Below are 18,698 nucleotides of genomic sequence, written 5' to 3' on the forward strand. Positions count from 1 at the left end.
TTATACAAATTCTGTTAACCCCAAGGATGTTTCTGGCCAAATTTGGTTACAATCCATGCAGAACTCTAAGACAAGTAGAATTTTTTAGGATTTACCTCTATTTCCCCTATTGGGCCCCGCCCTTCCTGCCCCCGGGGGGGGGGGGGGGGGGGTCAATGCCAAAATTTATACAAGTTCTGTTCCCCTTCCCCCAAGGATGTTTGTGGCCAAATTTGGTTACAATCCATGCAGAACTCTAGGACAAGTAGCAATTTATACGATTTACCTCTATTACCCCTATTGGGCCCCGCCCCTCCTGCCCCCAGGGGGTCAGAGCCAAAATTTATACAAGTTCTGTTCCTCTCCCCCCAAGGATGTTTCTGGCCAAATTTGGTTACAATCCATGCAGAACTCTAGGACAAGTAGCGATTTATAGGATTTACCTCTATTACCCCTATTGGGCCCCGCCCCTCCTGCCCCCGGGGGGTCAGAGCCAAAATTTATACAAGTTCTGTTCCCCTTCCCCCAAGGATGTTTCTGGCCAAATTTGGTTACAATCCATGCAGAACTCTAGGACAAGTAGAGATTTATAGGATTTACCTCTATTACCCCTATTGGGCCCCGCCCCTCCTGCCCCCTGGGGGTCAGAGCCAAAATTTATACAAGTTCTGTTCCCCTTCCCCCAAGGATGTTTCTGGCCAAATTTGGTTACAATCCATGCAGAACTCTAGGACAAGTAGCAATTAATATGATTTACCTCTATTACCCCTATTGGGCCCCGCCCCTCCTGCCCCCAGGGGGTCAGAGCCAAAATGTATACAAGTTCTGTTCCTCTCCCTCCAAGGATGTTTCTGGCCAAATTTGGTTACAATCCATGCAGAACTCTAGGACAAGTAGCGATTTATAGGATTTACCTCTATTACCCCTATTGGGCCCCGCCCCTCCTGCCCCCTGGGGGTCAGAGCCAAAATTTATACAAGTTCTGTTCCCCTTCCCCCAAGGATGTTTCTGGCCAAATTTGGTTACAATCCATGCAGAACTCTAGGACAAGTAGCGATTTATAGGATTTAACTCTATTTCCCCTATTGGGCCCCGCCCCTCCTGCCCCCGGGGGGTCAGAGCCAAAATTTATACAAGTTCTGTTCCCCTTCCCCCAAGGATGTTTCTGGCCAAATTTGGTTACAATCCATGCAGAACTCTAGGACAAGTAGAATTTTATAGGATTTACCTCTATTACCCCTATTGGGCCCCGCCCCTCCTGCCCCCGGGGGGTCAGAGCCAAAATTTATACAAGTTCTGTTCCCCTTCCCCCAAGGATGTTTCTTGCCAAATTTGGTTACAATCCATGCAGAACTCTAGGACAAGTAGCGATTTATAGGATTTACCTCTATTACCCCTATTGGGCCCCGCTCCTCCTGCCCCCAGGGGGTCAGAGCCAAAATTTATACAAGTTCTGTTCCCCTTCCCCCAAGGATGTTTCTGGCCAAATTTGGTTACAATCCATGCAGAACTCTAGGACAAGTAGCGATTTATAGGATTTACCTCTATTACCCCTATTGGGCCCCGCCCCTCCTGCCCCCTGGGGGTCAGAGCCAAAATTTATACAAGTTCTGTTCCCCTTCCCCCAATGATGTTTCTGGCTAAATTTGGTTACAATCCATCCATAACTCTTTGACTAGTTGCGATTTAAAGGAAATGTTGACGGACGGACGACGGATGGACGGACGACGGACGGACGGACGGACGACGGACGCCGCGCCGACGCCGGACGCCGCGCCATAACATAAGCTCACCGGCCCTTCAGGCCAGGTGAGCTAAAAAAAAGAAGATTTTATTGCTTTTATGATAAATATAACAACACAGTTTTGTTGTATATGAGATAGTCGTGTTTATTTACAAAAATATACAGACCATATTGGTCTATCACAGTTAAGTCAATAGATAGTCTACATGTCAAGTCTATTCAATATACACCACAGTCTATATAAACGTGTTTACCTCTACGTATAAATACAAGGCCATACAAACTTAATTTTGTGATTCTGACTAAAATTGTTGTTATGTTGCTGAAAAACAAGGTATAAATGTATATATTAAGATCGGATTTTATCTCACAGATGTAAAAATTTGAAAATTCAAGAAAAACAATAGATCATTGTGAATAGGAAGATTATTTGGAATTAAAGCACTCATATCGATACTCCATCATGGTTTGAAAGTTAAAACATGATACGTAGAACAATAAAATAAAACAAGATCAGTCTTTGTTTTAAGACTTAGCACTTATCAATTAAATAAACACAAATAACGGAACAGAGGCTAGGATTGTTCGATTAGCATAATTGAAGTCTGATAATTAAAACATAAGTCAAAAATATAACTTTAATTGTTATGAACATAAAAGATAGCTTGACCAGATATTACACAAAAATATCTGACATTTAGACATATATTTATACTCTTTAATTTCAATTTCAATTTTTAATTTATATCTTAATTCTGACACTGATAATTCTGGAGAAGGGGAGATCACTACTCAGGGGAAATAACTCCAAATAATGCTAGTGAAAATAACTCTACATTATAGCACAGATTGTAATTATAATTATTCATGATTAACTGATAATAAGACAATAATTTCTCAATACCTGATTAGTATAGACAAAGAGAAAAGAAAACATAAATTATCTCCTATTGAAATTAAATTATCATTAATTATTTATTTGTTAATTAAAGTTCAAACGTTAATCAAGAATCACTGCCGTATTTCATATCCCAATGATTCACAAGAAAATCACAGAAAAATCACAGGTCGTAATTGGGGTTATTGGGGTCGGATGTAGCCAAATTAACCAATCACCAGGCAGTATGCAGTCACGCCTCGTGCTTGGCGCACGTGTACCTACACAATGTCGTAAAAGTGTCAGACTTATACTGATATTGTTAATATGGTTTCCATAGGTACAGGTATAAAATCAAAGTACTGAAAGTACTGAAATTTTAAGACCAGTGATAAAATAATTTTTGAGTCTACAATGTTACAATCATTGGACTAAAGTCTATGACAATGGTACACTGGTTTCATATATGGACGGAGAACAATCACATCTGGACGGAGAACTATCACATCTGGATGGAGAACTATCACATCTGGATGGAGAACTATCACATCTAAATGGAGAACTATCATATCTTGACGGAGAAATTTCACATCTTGATGGAGAAATATGTCACATCTGGATGGAGAACTATCATATCTTGAGGGAGAAATTTCACATCTGGAAGAACGTGCAGCATGATCAACAATCATTTCAAAGGTGATATCACTTCCTGTACGTGGGGAGGTGACAGACGCATGGAAGAGCCTGGGGGACTACGAGGGGGTTCTGAAAGTAAATTAAACAGCCATTATTACACATATAAAATCAATGCATATACCGCTTTTCATCCACACGAAAGCATCCCTTTTAAGAAAAAAGGTGCAGATAAAATACTGTATTGGCCGTAGTTAGCGCCCCCTCCCATCTTCAGGAAAAGTATTGAAGTTATTTAGAAGCCCCATCTCATGGATTTAATGATGTTTTACATGTTTGTGATGCTTATAGCATCGTCATTGTATCCCATATTACATGAACTTGCGAGTGTTTCTTATGTAAATCATGACGTAATAAAGTATCTCAGAGGAAAAAACACATTTTTACTTTGAAAGATTAATGTGTCATGAGTACCGAAAGTGTAATAATATGGCAATTTTTTTTACAGATTTTTTATACCGAACTTAAATTTTGATACCCTGATAAGCGCCCCAATTATTTTTAATATTTTTAGTGCCCTGGACGCTTATTACAACGAATATTGCGAATACGGTATGTAAAAATACCATTTCAAATTAAATTTCACATGAAAACGTCACTTTTCTCATTTCATTCCAAATTAACATTAAGGCTAGACTAGTTCAGTAACGCTAAGTGTCCAAAATGATGATTTGAGAGGAGAGTGATTGAACTGATTTTGTTTTGTTTACAGTAAGATCACGTGATGTCAGGGTATCCTAGGTTATTGTAAAACTTCAAATGATACCGGAAATCCAAATAAGTGTACCCAGATGCTTGAAGTTTGGTCAGGGCCAACTTCCAATTATTGAGTTTAACTCGACATATATAATTAGTTATATACAAGATTTAACCATAGATTGGCAAACTTTGTTATTTAAATATATATATATATATCTAATCTACAATTACTGCACAATGTAACTACAGCCAGATAAACTTATGGTTTCTGTGTCAATACCAAATGTCAAAAAACCAATTGAATTTGTTCCAAATCTGACAGAACCTTTTCTAAATTGACCCCAAACTTTAACCTTTCATTGGAATGACGTCATTTATCTTGGATCGTGACAAATCTATGTATTGTACATGATTATTTATTTGGTTATAGTTGTTTTCTGAGTATTTCCATTCAGTGCTTTTACACTCTGATGAAATTTAAAAACAGGATTACTGGAGCTGTTTGCGAAGGTGCTATATATTTTTCACAGCAGTAAAAAGGAGTACACTCTCATTCTGATTCAGTTAATGAATATTTTCCTACATAAAAAGTAGTGCCAATTGTAAGTAATTGGTGCCAGGATAAGTATAATAAATGGTTTGTATCTTACATTACAAGGTTTATTTTGGTACTCAACATCATGGTTTCTATACGTCTCGCACTTAATTAAATTTTGTATTGTATGATACTAACCGTGTATTTTCTATATAATTATGCACCATTCACCAATACTACAATTATTTTTTTGTTAATTATATGAAGGGCATGTGACAGGTACCTACCGCCTGGAATATCCCGGGAGGTGGCGCTACCTATAGGTGGCAGTGGGGGTGTGTTGGTCATATTACGAGACATGTCCATCCTTGACATGTCGCCATCCGACATCCTCACTCGTTTTGTGTTCTGGCTGACAGGGGACGATGGTGGAACGTATTCCTTAGTGGCAGAACCTAAACAATAGAGTGAGTTATTGTACAAATGATTCATGTGTTTATTTTTCCTTCACAAGCAATATTATCTCCCCTGACTACAACATCCCTGGCTATGACATTACCTCCCCTGACTTAGAACGAATATATGTACCTGACCTACTATACCTTTCAGCCGGGTACTAAATGGTGCCTATGTGTCCTAGGGGAGCAATGCCTAAGAAAATCACTCAAGCACAATTTTCGATACTTTTTTGTAGGTTTCCGATTATTTAATGCATATACATGCATTTATATACTATTTTTGTCCAAAACAAACATAACTACCATTTTTAATATCGTCCCACTCACAAGACGTGAAAATCACAATTTGTAGACTTCCCATATATTCCCTTCAAAAAGACCTCGCAGAAAGTTTGTTATTTTATATTTTGTTCAGTTTTATTCCCTAGTAGATAACTAGTAGATAAGAAATATAAAACAAGTATGATAAAATGCTAACAACCGTTTTAATAATGGTTTGAATAACCATTACTTTGCTCCATTAGCAGTAATAGACGCCAATTGTAGCTCTAAAGACGACACCATTTTCTGTCTAAAGTCTTCTGAGCTATAATATTGAAGCAACACTGACTATGTCATTACCTTTCATGACTATGACATTATCTTCCCTCATTTTGAGATTATCTCCCCTGACTATAAAATTACTTCTCCTGACTATTACATTACCTTCAAAGACTATGACATTACTTCCGCTGACTATGACATTATCTCTCCTTATTATGACATAACTTCCCTCTACTATGACCTTACCTCCCCTGACTATGACATTATCCCCCTGACTATGACATAACTTCCCCTTACTATGACATTACCTTCCATTTCTATGACATTATCTCCCCTGATTATGACATCACCCCCCCCCCCTCCCCGACTGTGACCTTACCTCTCCTGACTATGACATTATCTCCCTTGACTATAACACTACCTCCCCTAAGTTATGACATAATCTCCCCTAAGTTATGACATAATCTCCCCTGACTATGACATTACCTCCCCTGACTATGACATTATCTCCCCTGATTATAACATTACCATCCCTGACTGTAACACATTACCTCCCTGACTGACATAACCTCCCCTGACTATAACATTACCTCCCTTAAGTTATGACATAATCTCCCCTAAGTTATGACACAATCTCCCTGACTATGACATTACCTCCCCAAACTATGACATTACTTCCGCTGACTATGACATTATCTCCCCTTATTATGACATTACTTCCCTCTACTATGACATTATCCTCCCTGACTATGACATTACCTTCCATTTCTATGACATCTCCCCTGATTATGACATTACCCCCCTGACTGTGACATTATCTCCCCTGACTGTGACATTATCTCCCCTGACTATGACATTATCTCCCCTGACTATGACAATATCTCCCCTGATTATAACATTACCACCCCTGACTGTAACACATTACCTCCCTGACTATGACATAACCTCCCCTGACTATAACATTACCTCCCCTAAGTTATGACATAATCTCCCCAAACTATGACATTATCTCCCCAAACTATGACATTATCTCCCCTGATGACTATGACATTACTCTCCCTGACTATGACATTACCTCCCCTGACTATGACATTATCCTCCCTGACTATGACATTACCTTCATTCTATGACATTCCTGATTATACATTACCTCCCCTGACTATGACATTAACTCCCCTGACTATGACATACCTCCCCTGACTATGACATTATCTCCCCTGACTATGACAATTATCTCCCCTGACTATGACATTACCTCCCCTGACTATGACATTACCTCCCCTGACTATGACATTACCTCCCCCTGACTATAACACATTACCTCCCTTGACTATGACATTACCTCCCCTGACTATTACATAATCTCCCCTGACTATGACATAACCTCCCCTGACTGTAACACATTACCTCCCCTGACTATGACATTACCTCCCCTGACTATGACATTACCTCCCCTGACTATAACACATTACCTCCCCTGACTATGACATTACCTCCCCTGACTATAACACATTACCTCCCCTGACTATATACATTACCTCCCCTGACTATAACACATTACCTCCCCTGACTATGACATTACCTCCCCTGACTATGACATTACCTCCCCTGACTATCACACATTACCTCCCCTGACTATGACATTACCTCCCCTGACTATAACATTACCTCCCCTGACTATGACATTACCTCCCTGACTATGACATTACCTCCCTGACTATATGACATTACCTCCCCTGACTATAACACATTACCTCCCCTGACTATAACATTACCTCCCCTGACTATGACATAGCCTTCCCTGACTATACATACATTCTCCCTGACTATAATTACTCCCCTGACTATGACATTACCTCCCCTACTATGACATTACCTCCCTGACTATGACATTACCTCTCCTGACTATGACATTACCTCCCTGACTATGACATTACCTCCCTGACTATAACATTACCTCCCCTGACTATGACATTACCTCCCTGACTATGACATTACCTCCCTGACTATGACATTACCTCCCTGACTATAACATTACCATACTCCCTGACACTGACATTACCTCCCCTGACTATGACATTACCTCCCCTGACTATAACACATTACCTCCCCTGACTATGACATTACCTCCCCTGACTATGACATTACCTCCCCTAACTATGACATTACCTCCCCTACTATGACATTACCTCTCCTAACTATAACATTACCTCCCTAACTATGACATTACCTCCCCTGACTATGACATTACCTCCCCTGACTATGACATTACCTCCCCTGACTATGACATTACCTCCCCTGACTATGACATTACCTCCCCTGACTATAACACTTACCTCCCTGACATGACATAATCTCCCCTGACTATGACATACTCCCCTGACTATAACACATTACCTCCCTGACTAGACATTACCTCCCAACTATGACATATCTCCCCTGACTATGACCATTATCTCCCCTGACTATGACATTACCTCCCCTGACATGACATTCTCCCCTGACATATACATAACCTTCCCTGACTATGACATAACCTCCCTGACTGTAAATCTCCCCTGACTATGACATTATCTCCCTGACTATGACATTACTCCCCTGACTATGACATTATCTCCCCTGACTATGACATTACCTCCCCTGACTGTAACACATTACCCCCTGACTATGACATTAACCTCCCCTGACTATAACATTACCTCCCTACTATGACATTACCTCCCCCTGACTATGACATTACTCCCCACTATGACATTACTCCCTGACTATGACATTACTCCCCTGACTATACATTACATTACTCCCCTGACTATGACATAACCTCCCCTGACTATGAATTCCTCCCTGACTTTGCATTACCTCCCTGACTATGACATTACCTCCCCTGACTATGACATTACCTCCCTACTATGACATTATGACATAACCTCCCAACTACTCTCCCCTGACTATGACATTATCTCCCCGACTGACATTATCTCCCCTGACTATGACATTACTCCCCTGACTATGACATTACCTCCCCTGACTATAACATTACCTCCCTGACTATAACACATTACTCCCTTGACTATGACATTACCTCCCTGACTATGACATTATCTCCCCTGACTATAACATAACCTCCCCTGACTATGACATTACCTCCCCTGACTATGACATAACCTCCCCTGACTTTGACATTACCTTCATTTTATATGACATTACCTCCCCTGACTATGACATTACCTCCCCTGACTATGACATTATCTCCCCTGACTATGACATTACCTCCCCTGACTATGACATTACCTCCCCTGACTATGACATTATCTCCCCTGACTATGACATTATCTCCCCTGACTATGACATTACCTCCCCTGACTATGACATTACCACCCCTGACTATGACATTACCTCCCCTGACTATGACATTATCTCCCCTGACTATAACACATTATCTCCCCTGACTATAAACATTACTACCTACACTCCCTGACTATACGACATTACCTCCCTGACTATGACATTACCTCCCTGATATGACATAACTCCTGCTAAACATTACCTCCCCTGACTATGACATTACCTCCCCTGACTATGATATATACTTCCCTGACTATGACATTACCTCCGACTAGACATTACCTCTCCCTGACTATGACATTACTCCCACCCTACTGACTTAACACATTATCTCCCCTGACTATGACATTACTCCCCTGACTATGAATCCTACTATGACATTACCTCCCCTGACTATGACATTACCTCCCCTGACTATGACATTACTCCCTGACTATGACATTACCTCCCCTGACTATATTACCTCCCCTGACTATCCATTACCTCCCCTGACTATAACACATTATCTCCCTTACTATACATTACCTCCCTGACTATAACACATTACCTCCCCTGACTATAACACATTACTCCACTTGACTATGACATTACCTCCCTGACTATAACACATTACTCTCCCTTACTATGACATTACCTCCCCTGACTACAACACATTACTCCCTCCCCTGACTATAACACATTACTCCCCTGACTATGACATTACCTCCCCTGACTATAACACATTACCTACCCTGACTATGACATTACCTCCCCTGACTATGACATTATCTCCCCTGACATTGACATTATCTCCCCTGACACTGACATTACCTCCCCTGACACTGACATTACCTCCCTTGACTAAACAACATTATCTCCCCTGACTATGACATACTCCCTTAATTATGTCGTTATCTTTCTTGATTTTGCTATTACCTTAATTATGATAAAAATAAACACCTGTTCTAATTAAAATAGTGACTTACTGGCAAAAGACCGTGGTCGTGCATTTACTGGCTGAGCTGTTGGTCTGTTAACAGTTACGTAAGATCGAAGGTTGTTTTGTGAGGCATTCACGAGTCTGTCTTCTGTCATACCAGGTTGTGTGATCTTAGAACTGGAAATCAAAAGAGGCAGTGTACCTTAATCTATAACCTATTCAATTTTTACATACACTATAAGATATTTAACACAATAAATCATTTTTATTGACTATAACTTTTAACTACAAAAGTGTTATAGATTTGATAGCTTAGTCACAAACATTATTGCAAAGTTAGTCACAAACATTATTACAAAAAACTCAAATAGCTGCATTGCCAAATCAAATAAAACATTATGAATATGATGATACATTAACCATCCAATCAAACTAAATGTTACAAACCTGATAGTGTTTTTGACCAATCAGCATCCTGTTTATATCCAACTCCAATATACGGGGTGTGTTCATTGCATTTGGATTTTGTGAACTAAGAAAGTTTTCTGGATCTCCTCTTACTAAAGAAGAGTTCATCTGCAAGGGAGACAAAAAGATAAAAAAAAAATAATACAAAACAAACAAACATGCTGCAGGATAGCATGCCAGGCAATTATTTTAATATCCATTACTTTCATATCAAATAACAGATATTATGGATCTGAATATATTGTTAACAACATTTGGTGAAATCTTTTAACAAAATTCAATGAAATTCCATGGACATCCATTTTGCTCCATAATATTTTTTTCACTTCATTCAGGTCTGACCATTGTTTCACCCAATTATTTCAAAGACAAATTTAACAAACTAAATATATAAGTGTGATTTGAAATGAAGTACATGTTTGCAATATTTGCCAAAATTACAAAATCTCACGAAGTTCCATTCGCTCCCCTACCCCATCCTTACAATGGAACAGATAAATAATCATACAATGATACACAGTACACGTGAACAAGTCCAAGATCAAAAGCAACAACTTACACTCCAGGTTTGCTTTTGGGATGTCCCGACCCAGTTTAGGGAGGCCCCAGATATGCCACCTTCATCTCCCTCCAGAGGGCGCTGTACTTCCTGTTTAGGCACTGTAGTTTCGTGCGTCATTGACTGTCAAAAGGAACATAAGTGGTGATCAGAATTTAGAAGAAGATCTGTGTCCAACCAGATCAACAATTACAATAAAGCTACTGTTCCATAATGACCTTATATACGCAGTCACATGCACAAAATGCATAACTTCTCAAAGATTCTCCATTCACTCAATCATAACCAATATATTCCATTGTTGTTTATCATTAAGTTATTCCCTATAGGTATCCATTGTGACATCATTTTATCTGAAAAGCATGTAGCAATGGTACTGACTGATCTCTGATATAGGTCACAGTGACCTACTTACCAGTGTTCTTGGTACTGACTGATCTCTGATCTAGGTCACAGTGACCTACTTACCAGTGTTCTTGGTACTGACTGATCTCTGATATAGGTCAATGACCTAGTGTTCTTGGTACTGACTGATCTCTGATATAGGTCAGTGACCTACTTACCTATATTATTGGTAATGACTTATCTCTGATCTAGGTCACAGTGACCTACTTACCAGTATTATTGGTACTGACTGATCTCTGATCTAGTCAGTGACCTTCTTACCTGTATTATTGGTACTGACTAATCTCTGATCTAGGTCACAGTGACCTACTTACCAGTATTATTGGTACTGACTGATCTCTGATCTAGTCAGTGACCTTCTTACCTGTATTATTGGTACTGACTGATCTCTGATCTAGGTCACAGTGACCAACTTACCTGTATTATTGGTACTGGCTGATCTCTGATATAGGTCACAGTGACCTACTTACCAGTATTATTGGTAATGACTGATCTCTGATCTAGGTCACAGTGACCAACTTACCTGTATCATTGGTACTGACAGATCTCTGATCTAGGTCACAGTGACCTAGTTACCAGTGTTCTTGGTACTGACTGATCTCTGATCTAGGTCACAGTGACCTACTTACCAGCATTCTTGGTACTGACTGATCTTTGATATAGGTCACAGTGACCTACTTACCAGTATTATTGGTACTGACTGATCTCTGATCTAGTCAGTGACCTTCTTACCTGTATTATTGGTACTGACTGATCTCTGATCTAGGTCACAGTGACCAACTTACCTGTATTATTGGTACTGACTGATCTCTGATCTAGGTCACATTGACCAACTTACCTGTATTATTGGTACTGACTGATCTCTGATCTAGGTCACAGTGACCTACTTACCTGTGTTGTTGGTACTGGCTGACCTCTTATAAGGCGCATATTAGAGGCAGGCGTTGGCGCAGGAGCAAACGATGATTTCTGGTCTCTGTGAGGTGATAAGTTTCGATGTGGCCTGCTTGGTCTCGTTAGTTTGCCTCCATAACGAGCATCTTTGATGTCTCTGGAAAAATGAAGATCATGGATTAAAACTTTGTCTTAATTCTAGTTATTTTCTAGCAGGTATTTCAAATTTAATTTTGATTGAAAAAAAAATCTCAAAAACATTGTTATCTCTGGTATTTCACACTTCATTTTGCTTGAAAAAAATTATTCTCGAAAACGAACTCTGTGATATCAATAATGAATATGTATTTGTTTTTGAGGAAGAAGTCCTTTGATCACATAGGATTTGCACATAGAATAGCAAACTTTGCTATTGCCTCATGGCAAAAGGAAAATTTGAGATAAATATTGTTGCAAGATATCACACTCAGTCAGAAGTGATAAGTATTGTATTTTGTATAAGTCTATTATTTAGGAGATATAATCAACATATATCACTGTAATTAATCAATAATTAATTAATTAATGGATCAAGTAGGGAAATTCACTCTAAAGATATGGATTAGAAACTCTTTTTATAATGACATACGATACTAAGGGGAGATAATATTCAAAGGGAGATAATTCTTGTAATTTCATAATGTACATTGCATATGGGGAGACAACTCTTTTTAAGGGATGACGATACCATTAGCAGATGATAATAACATAACATTTGCAGAGAATATATACACTGTATTGCACATTTAATTAGGGCTTTTCACCATTTCGGTGAAAAGACCTATTGTTTTTGTTCTGTTTTTTATTATTATTATTAGCATTATTATTATTATTATTCTACACTTTTTTGTGTTCAAAATGATAAGAGGTATGTCAATGCCTTATTGTTATATTGTATGGCATGAGTTGATGGGGTGACCGCAACATTTTTAAGTAGGTTAAAAATCCAAGATGGCCGCCATGACGTCATACCTAAAAAGTTTAAAACAGACATAACTCAAAAACCGTTTAAGATACAGCAAATATTTTTGGTGTTTTATGTAGATCGTTTAAAAGACTAACTTTTATTTAATTACAGCAATTAGGTCAAAGGTCAAACCAAGGATTTATAAGTGAGAAGGATTCGTGACTGTCTCTTTACACTACTAAACTCCACGCGAGACGCCTATGAACAGGGAATAAAAACCGTTTTTCTCAACAAATACTTGTCTTATCGAGTCAAACGAAACACCATTGTAAAGTTTATTAAATTTCACGACGTATATTACTTGCTTTAAAGACAGAATATTTAGAGGATATATCTTAAATTTTCGTTAAAAAAGATTGACAGCTCATGAAATGACGGCCCCGCTTCAGAAAGTAAGACGGTAACCATCGCACCCGCAAGCTACATCAAAGGCTGCGCCGGCGGATATCAAAGGAAAATCAGTCGTCGCCCAACGTCACGGTCAGTGCACAAACACAAAAGCGCCTGCCTTGGACTTCCCCAAAACGCAGTGTGACTTATCCTTCTTATATACGTCCTTGGTCAAACAAAAAAGTTCGCTATGGGGTCAAAGTTCACGAATTTTTATTTTTTTTAATTTGCGAATGTCATTCTGATGAATTTGGTGTCTTTATTTTTCGGTAGCACTTCCGGTTAATGCTATATGCCATTTTGAACAGTCCTTTGATCTTTGCTAAATTCCCGCCAAAATGTTTAACATTATATATTGTCGAACTGAATGACTAATATAGTCTGCAATTGCTATAGAAAAGACCCCTCTAATGTTCGCTAACGTTTGATATGATTTTCATCTTCATTAAAAAAAAAAAAATGGTCGCTATGACGTCATATCTTAAAATTTAAAAATGCTTATAACTCACTTACAGTTCTTTTCACAGATTTCATCCAATAATATTTTTTGCAGATAATCTTAAGCGTAAGAGTAAAATTTTAAAGGTCCTGTTTTTAACAATAAACTTGAAAACTTTTCTCCTGAAGTTCTGTAAGGTCTAGGATCTTCATATTTCATATATAAGATGTCCAGGGGATGGGCTATAAAGTCAGATACTAGGAATGACCTTGACCCATATTCAAGGTCACATGAGTCAAATATGTTCAAATCTTTAAATGACTCAACAATAACCAAAATGACAAGAGTCTTCATATGTTCAAGGTCACAGGGGTCCAGAGTTTAAATATACATACCGGGGTATATATACTTAACAACACCGCAAGTCAGATGACGTTAAGGTGCATTCGATCTCGTTATCATTTGCTCGAACGAATTTGGAAATATGAATTGGATTAAGATGAGAGTTCTCTTCGGCTGATCAAACTTCATGCAGATCTTCACTAAAACACTTTTATTCAGGGCTGAAAGTCAAGGTCATTTATTGGTTACAACTTCAAAACCCATGCATTACCTAGTTCTTTACTTACCTGGCAAGGACGGTATTGTAAACTAAATATAGTGAAAAGCCCGCCAAATTGTCTGACAATTTCTAGTTCATATTATAGTCGTGTACAACAAAAAAAATAACATAAATAAACTTCAATCTGGGTAAGTAAGATGTTTGTTGTCAAGGTTGTTAGAGTTGTCTCCCTTCATGTCACACCACAATTGAACAGAGATTTTGTGTCAAAGTAGTAAGATTTGTCCCGCTGATACTTTAACCAAGATTTAACAGTTTTGTTTTTGACAAAGCATAATTGATGTTAAATCATGTATATATTAAAAACCAGAATACTTATAACATAAATTGTTTTGCTTTTGTTGTCAGCGCAATCAATACCTTATTCTACATATGGCAGTGTCGTGGATTTTTTTCCAGGATGCATTAAATTATCTTAAATAGTTTTATTCTGAAGTAAAATATAAAACTCAAAATTTCAATTGATGGTAATAGTATAATTAAAGCAAGAAACTTTTGTTAATGAAGAAAAATACTAAATTGTCTGCTCCTGTTTTTAATTTCAAACAAGAGGCCCAAGGGCCTTAATGGTCATCTGACTCATGGCACAAAACAACAGTCACAGTATAATGGAGTGGTTAACAATTAATATAAGCAATACAAGGAACTTTTTTTTGAATATGTAAGTTTCTGAAATAGGTAAAGGTCATTTGTTGAACAAACTTGGTAGCCCTTCATCCATATATGGTATTAACCCATTCAAGGATGAAGGAGGAGTCGGATTTCAAAGCCAAATATCAGCAAAGCTCCCATTTTGGACCCCTGACGTTCTATCCCCATGGGTCTTACCTCGTCCTTTATAAAATATGTTCCCCCTTCTGAGCCCCGCCCCTCTGTCCCCTAGGGTCTTACCTAACTCGTTTATATTAAATATGATTGTCCTTCCCCAGTGATGTTTCACACAAAATATGGATGCATTAATCCACAAGGGTTAGCAAGGAGTAGGCTTTTAAAGCAAAATTTAATCAAAATTCCCCATTCTGAGCCCCGCCCCTCTGTCCCCAGGGGTCGGACCTAACTTGTTTATATAAAATATGACAGTCCTTCCTCTACGATCTTTTACGCAAAATATGGATGAAATCCACTAAAGGGTTAAGGAGGAGTAGGATTTTAAAGCTAAAACAAGTACTCATTGTAATGGACACTAATACATAATCCCCCAAACGACCCCCTCCCCATCTCCACCTGCGACAAATTAAGAATGCAGTTGCACAGTATATGAACATTTTGAAAGAAATTTTGAGGTACTTTTACATTCAATGAATTGCAGACGAAAATTTGAAAACAGGAGGTTTGCCCAGCAAAAATCTTTCAAAATTTTTATCATACTGACAAGCATCCCTTTATAACCCTTTATACTAAATTTCATTGAAATCAGAGACCAAAATATAAAAACAGGAAGTTGGCCCAGTGGCCATCTTGGAATACCAAAATCTTTACCAAAATGTTTGCATGTTGTTCGCCATCCCTTAAAACCTCTACAGACTAATTTTTGTTGAGATCAGAGACTGAAACCTGAAAACAGGACGTGGGCTCGCAGCCATCTTGGAATACTAAAATCTTTATGAAAATATTTGCATGTTGTTTGCCATCCCTTTAAACCTCTAGACTAATTTTTGTTGAGATCAGAGACTGAAACCTGAAAACAGGAAGTGGGCTAGCGGCCATCTTGGAATACCAAAATCTTTATAAAAATGTTTGTATGTTGTTCGCCATCCCTTAAAACCCCTATAGACCAATTTTCATTGAGATCAGATACTGAAGACTGAAAACAGGAAGTGGGCCAGTGGCCATCTTGGAATACTAAAATCTTTATATAAAATATGATTGTCCTTCCCTAATGATGTTTTACACCAAATATGGATGAAATCCTCTCAAGAGTTGAGGAGGAGTAAGATTTTAAAGCTAAAATTAAGAAAATTTGCCCTTTTGGGGCCCCACCCCTCAGCCCCTAGGGGTCCGACCAGGCTCATTTATATAAAATATGATTGTCTTTCCCAAATGATATTTCATACCAAATATGGATGAAATTCATCTAAGGATGAAGGAGAAGTAGGATTTTAAAGCTTAAAATAAGAAAATTTGCCTTTTTGGGGCCCCAACCCTCAGCCCCTAGGGGTCCGACCAGGCTCATTTATATAAAATATGATTGTCTTTCCCAAATGATATTTCATACCAAAATATGGATGAAATCCATCTAAGGATGAAGGAGAAGTAGGATTTTAAAGCTTAAATTAAGAAAATTTGCCCTTTTGGGGCCCTGCCCCTCTGACCCTAGGGGTCCGACCAGGCTCATTTATATAAAATATGACTGTCCTTCCCTAATGATGTTTCACACTAAATATGGAAGACATCAACCCAAGGATGAAGGAGGAGTAGGATTTTAAAGCTTAAAATAAGAAAATTTGCCCTTTTGGGGCCCCAACCCTCAGCCCCTAGGGGTCCGACCAGGCTCATTTATATAAAATATGATTGTCTTTCCCAAATGATATTTCATACCAAATATGGATGAAATCCATCTAAGGATGAAGGAGAAGTAGGATTTTAAAGCTTAAATTAAGAAAATTTGCCCTTTTGGGGCCCTGCCCCTCTGACCCTAGGGGTCCGACCAGGCTCATTTATATAAAATATGACTGTCCTTCCCTAATGATGTTTCACACTAAATATGGAAGACATCAACCCAAGGATGAAGGAGGAGTAGGATTTTAAAGCTTAAAATAAGAAAATTTGCCCTTTTGGGGCCCTACCACTCAGCCCCTAGGGGTCGGACCAAGCTCATTTATATAAAATATTCTTTCCCCAATAATGTTTCACACCAAATATGGATGAAATCCATCCAAGGATGAAGGAGGAGTAGGATTTTAAAGCTAAAATTAAGAAAATTTGCCCTTTTGTGGGGCCCCACCCCTCAGCCCCTAGGGGTCGGACCAGGCTCATTTATATAAAATTTGACTACCCTTCCCTAATGATGTTTCACACCAAATATGGATGAAATCAACCCAAGGATGAAGGAGGAGTAGGATTTTAAAGCTTAAAATAAGAAAATTTGCCCTTTTGGGGCCCCACCCCTCAGCCCCTAGGGGTTGGACCAAGCTCATTTATATAAAATATGATTGTCCTTCCCCAATAATGCTTCACACCAAATATGGATGAAATCCGCTTAGTGGTTAAGGAGGAGTAGCGTTTTAAAGGAAAAAGTTTACGCACGACGGACGGCGCACGGCGCACGGCGCACGCACGGCGCGCACGACGACGGACGAATCACGATGACTATAGGTCATCCTGACCCTTTGGGTCAGATGACCTAATAAAAATTAATGTTTGTCGGCGGTGTTACATTATTAGGGATTTCCATTGAGGATGGAAATCCCTATTGTTATTGTTCTGTTTTTTTTCTTCTTATTATTATTATTCTTTATTTTTCTTTTTTTTTCTTATTTCCACAAATCTTGTTAGCAGGATATCTCAGGAACGGAATAAGGTATGACGCTCAACTTTAAACACGTTATGAATGTACATAAGATCTTGAAATGTACGTTCGATTTTTTACAAAAATGTTCAAGGTCAAGGTCACAGACGTAAAAAACAATTTTTTGGAATGAAGTTTAAACGCTCATAACTTCATTACCGTACGCTGTACGTCGTTCACGTTTTGTTATTCAGGCAGATCGTGACATTGCGCGTGCTTTTCCCATGCCATGTTATCAGAGATTATGTCAAGGTCAAGAGTTCGCTACGGGGTCAAACAAAGGTCAAAAACGAAATTTACCACAGAAAAATTTTGAAAGTTGAATATGAAAGGTCATGCCCTCAGAAATATATAATGACAAGTTTTAAGGTCATGAGATCCAAAATGGCGGAGATATAGGCCTTTGAAAAAAGGCTATTTTGGCGTTTTCCCGCCAAAAATATTAAAGGTTTCAGCGCCTTTAATACTTAACATACATGCTTGATTTTTTGTATAGACATAGCATGGACGAATGTCTACAGAACTTATGCCTTTTTATTGACCTTGACATTCATTCAAGGTCACAGGGTTCAAAAAGCTTTAAATCTTTAAACGACTTCTTCTTTATAAATAAGA

At 38.5% G+C, this 18,698-nt stretch overlaps 1 protein-coding gene across 1 annotated transcript; it reads right to left on the minus strand.

Moving 5' to 3' along the window:
* Positions 1-1,842: 1,842 nt before the first annotated feature.
* LOC138306393 (uncharacterized) lies at positions 1,843-10,246 on the minus strand. Its single transcript, XM_069246842.1, has 4 exons — positions 10,240-10,246; positions 9,839-9,969; positions 4,815-4,982; positions 1,843-3,365 (listed from the first exon to the last, which is right to left on the minus strand). The coding sequence occupies exons 2-4, from the start codon at positions 9,945-9,947 to the stop codon at positions 3,286-3,288; spliced, it is 357 nt and encodes a 118-aa protein (XP_069102943.1). The 5' UTR covers positions 9,948-9,969; positions 10,240-10,246; the 3' UTR covers positions 1,843-3,285.
* Between the last annotated feature and the right edge of the window lie 8,452 nt (positions 10,247-18,698).

Source organism: Argopecten irradians, chromosome 13, assembly GCF_041381155.1.
Source record: "Argopecten irradians isolate NY chromosome 13, Ai_NY, whole genome shotgun sequence".
In the NCBI taxonomy this organism is placed as follows: domain Eukaryota; kingdom Metazoa; phylum Mollusca; class Bivalvia; order Pectinida; family Pectinidae; genus Argopecten; species Argopecten irradians.

What these genes read in the sequence shown, in the direction of transcription:
- LOC138306393 (XM_069246842.1), bottom strand. Translation starts at nt 9,947, where the DNA reads ATGACAGAAGACAGACTCGTGAATGCCTCACAAAACAACCTTCGATCT. An exon ending in ACGACCACGGTCTTTTGCCA is followed by an intron (nt 4,983 to 9,838) that starts GTAAGTCACTAT and finishes TCTATTGTTTAG; the next exon opens with GTTCTGCCACTAAGGAATAC. An exon ending in CTCCCGGGATATTCCAGGCG is followed by an intron (nt 3,366 to 4,814) that starts GTAGGTACCTGT and finishes ATTTACTTTCAG; the next exon opens with AACCCCCTCGTAGTCCCCCA.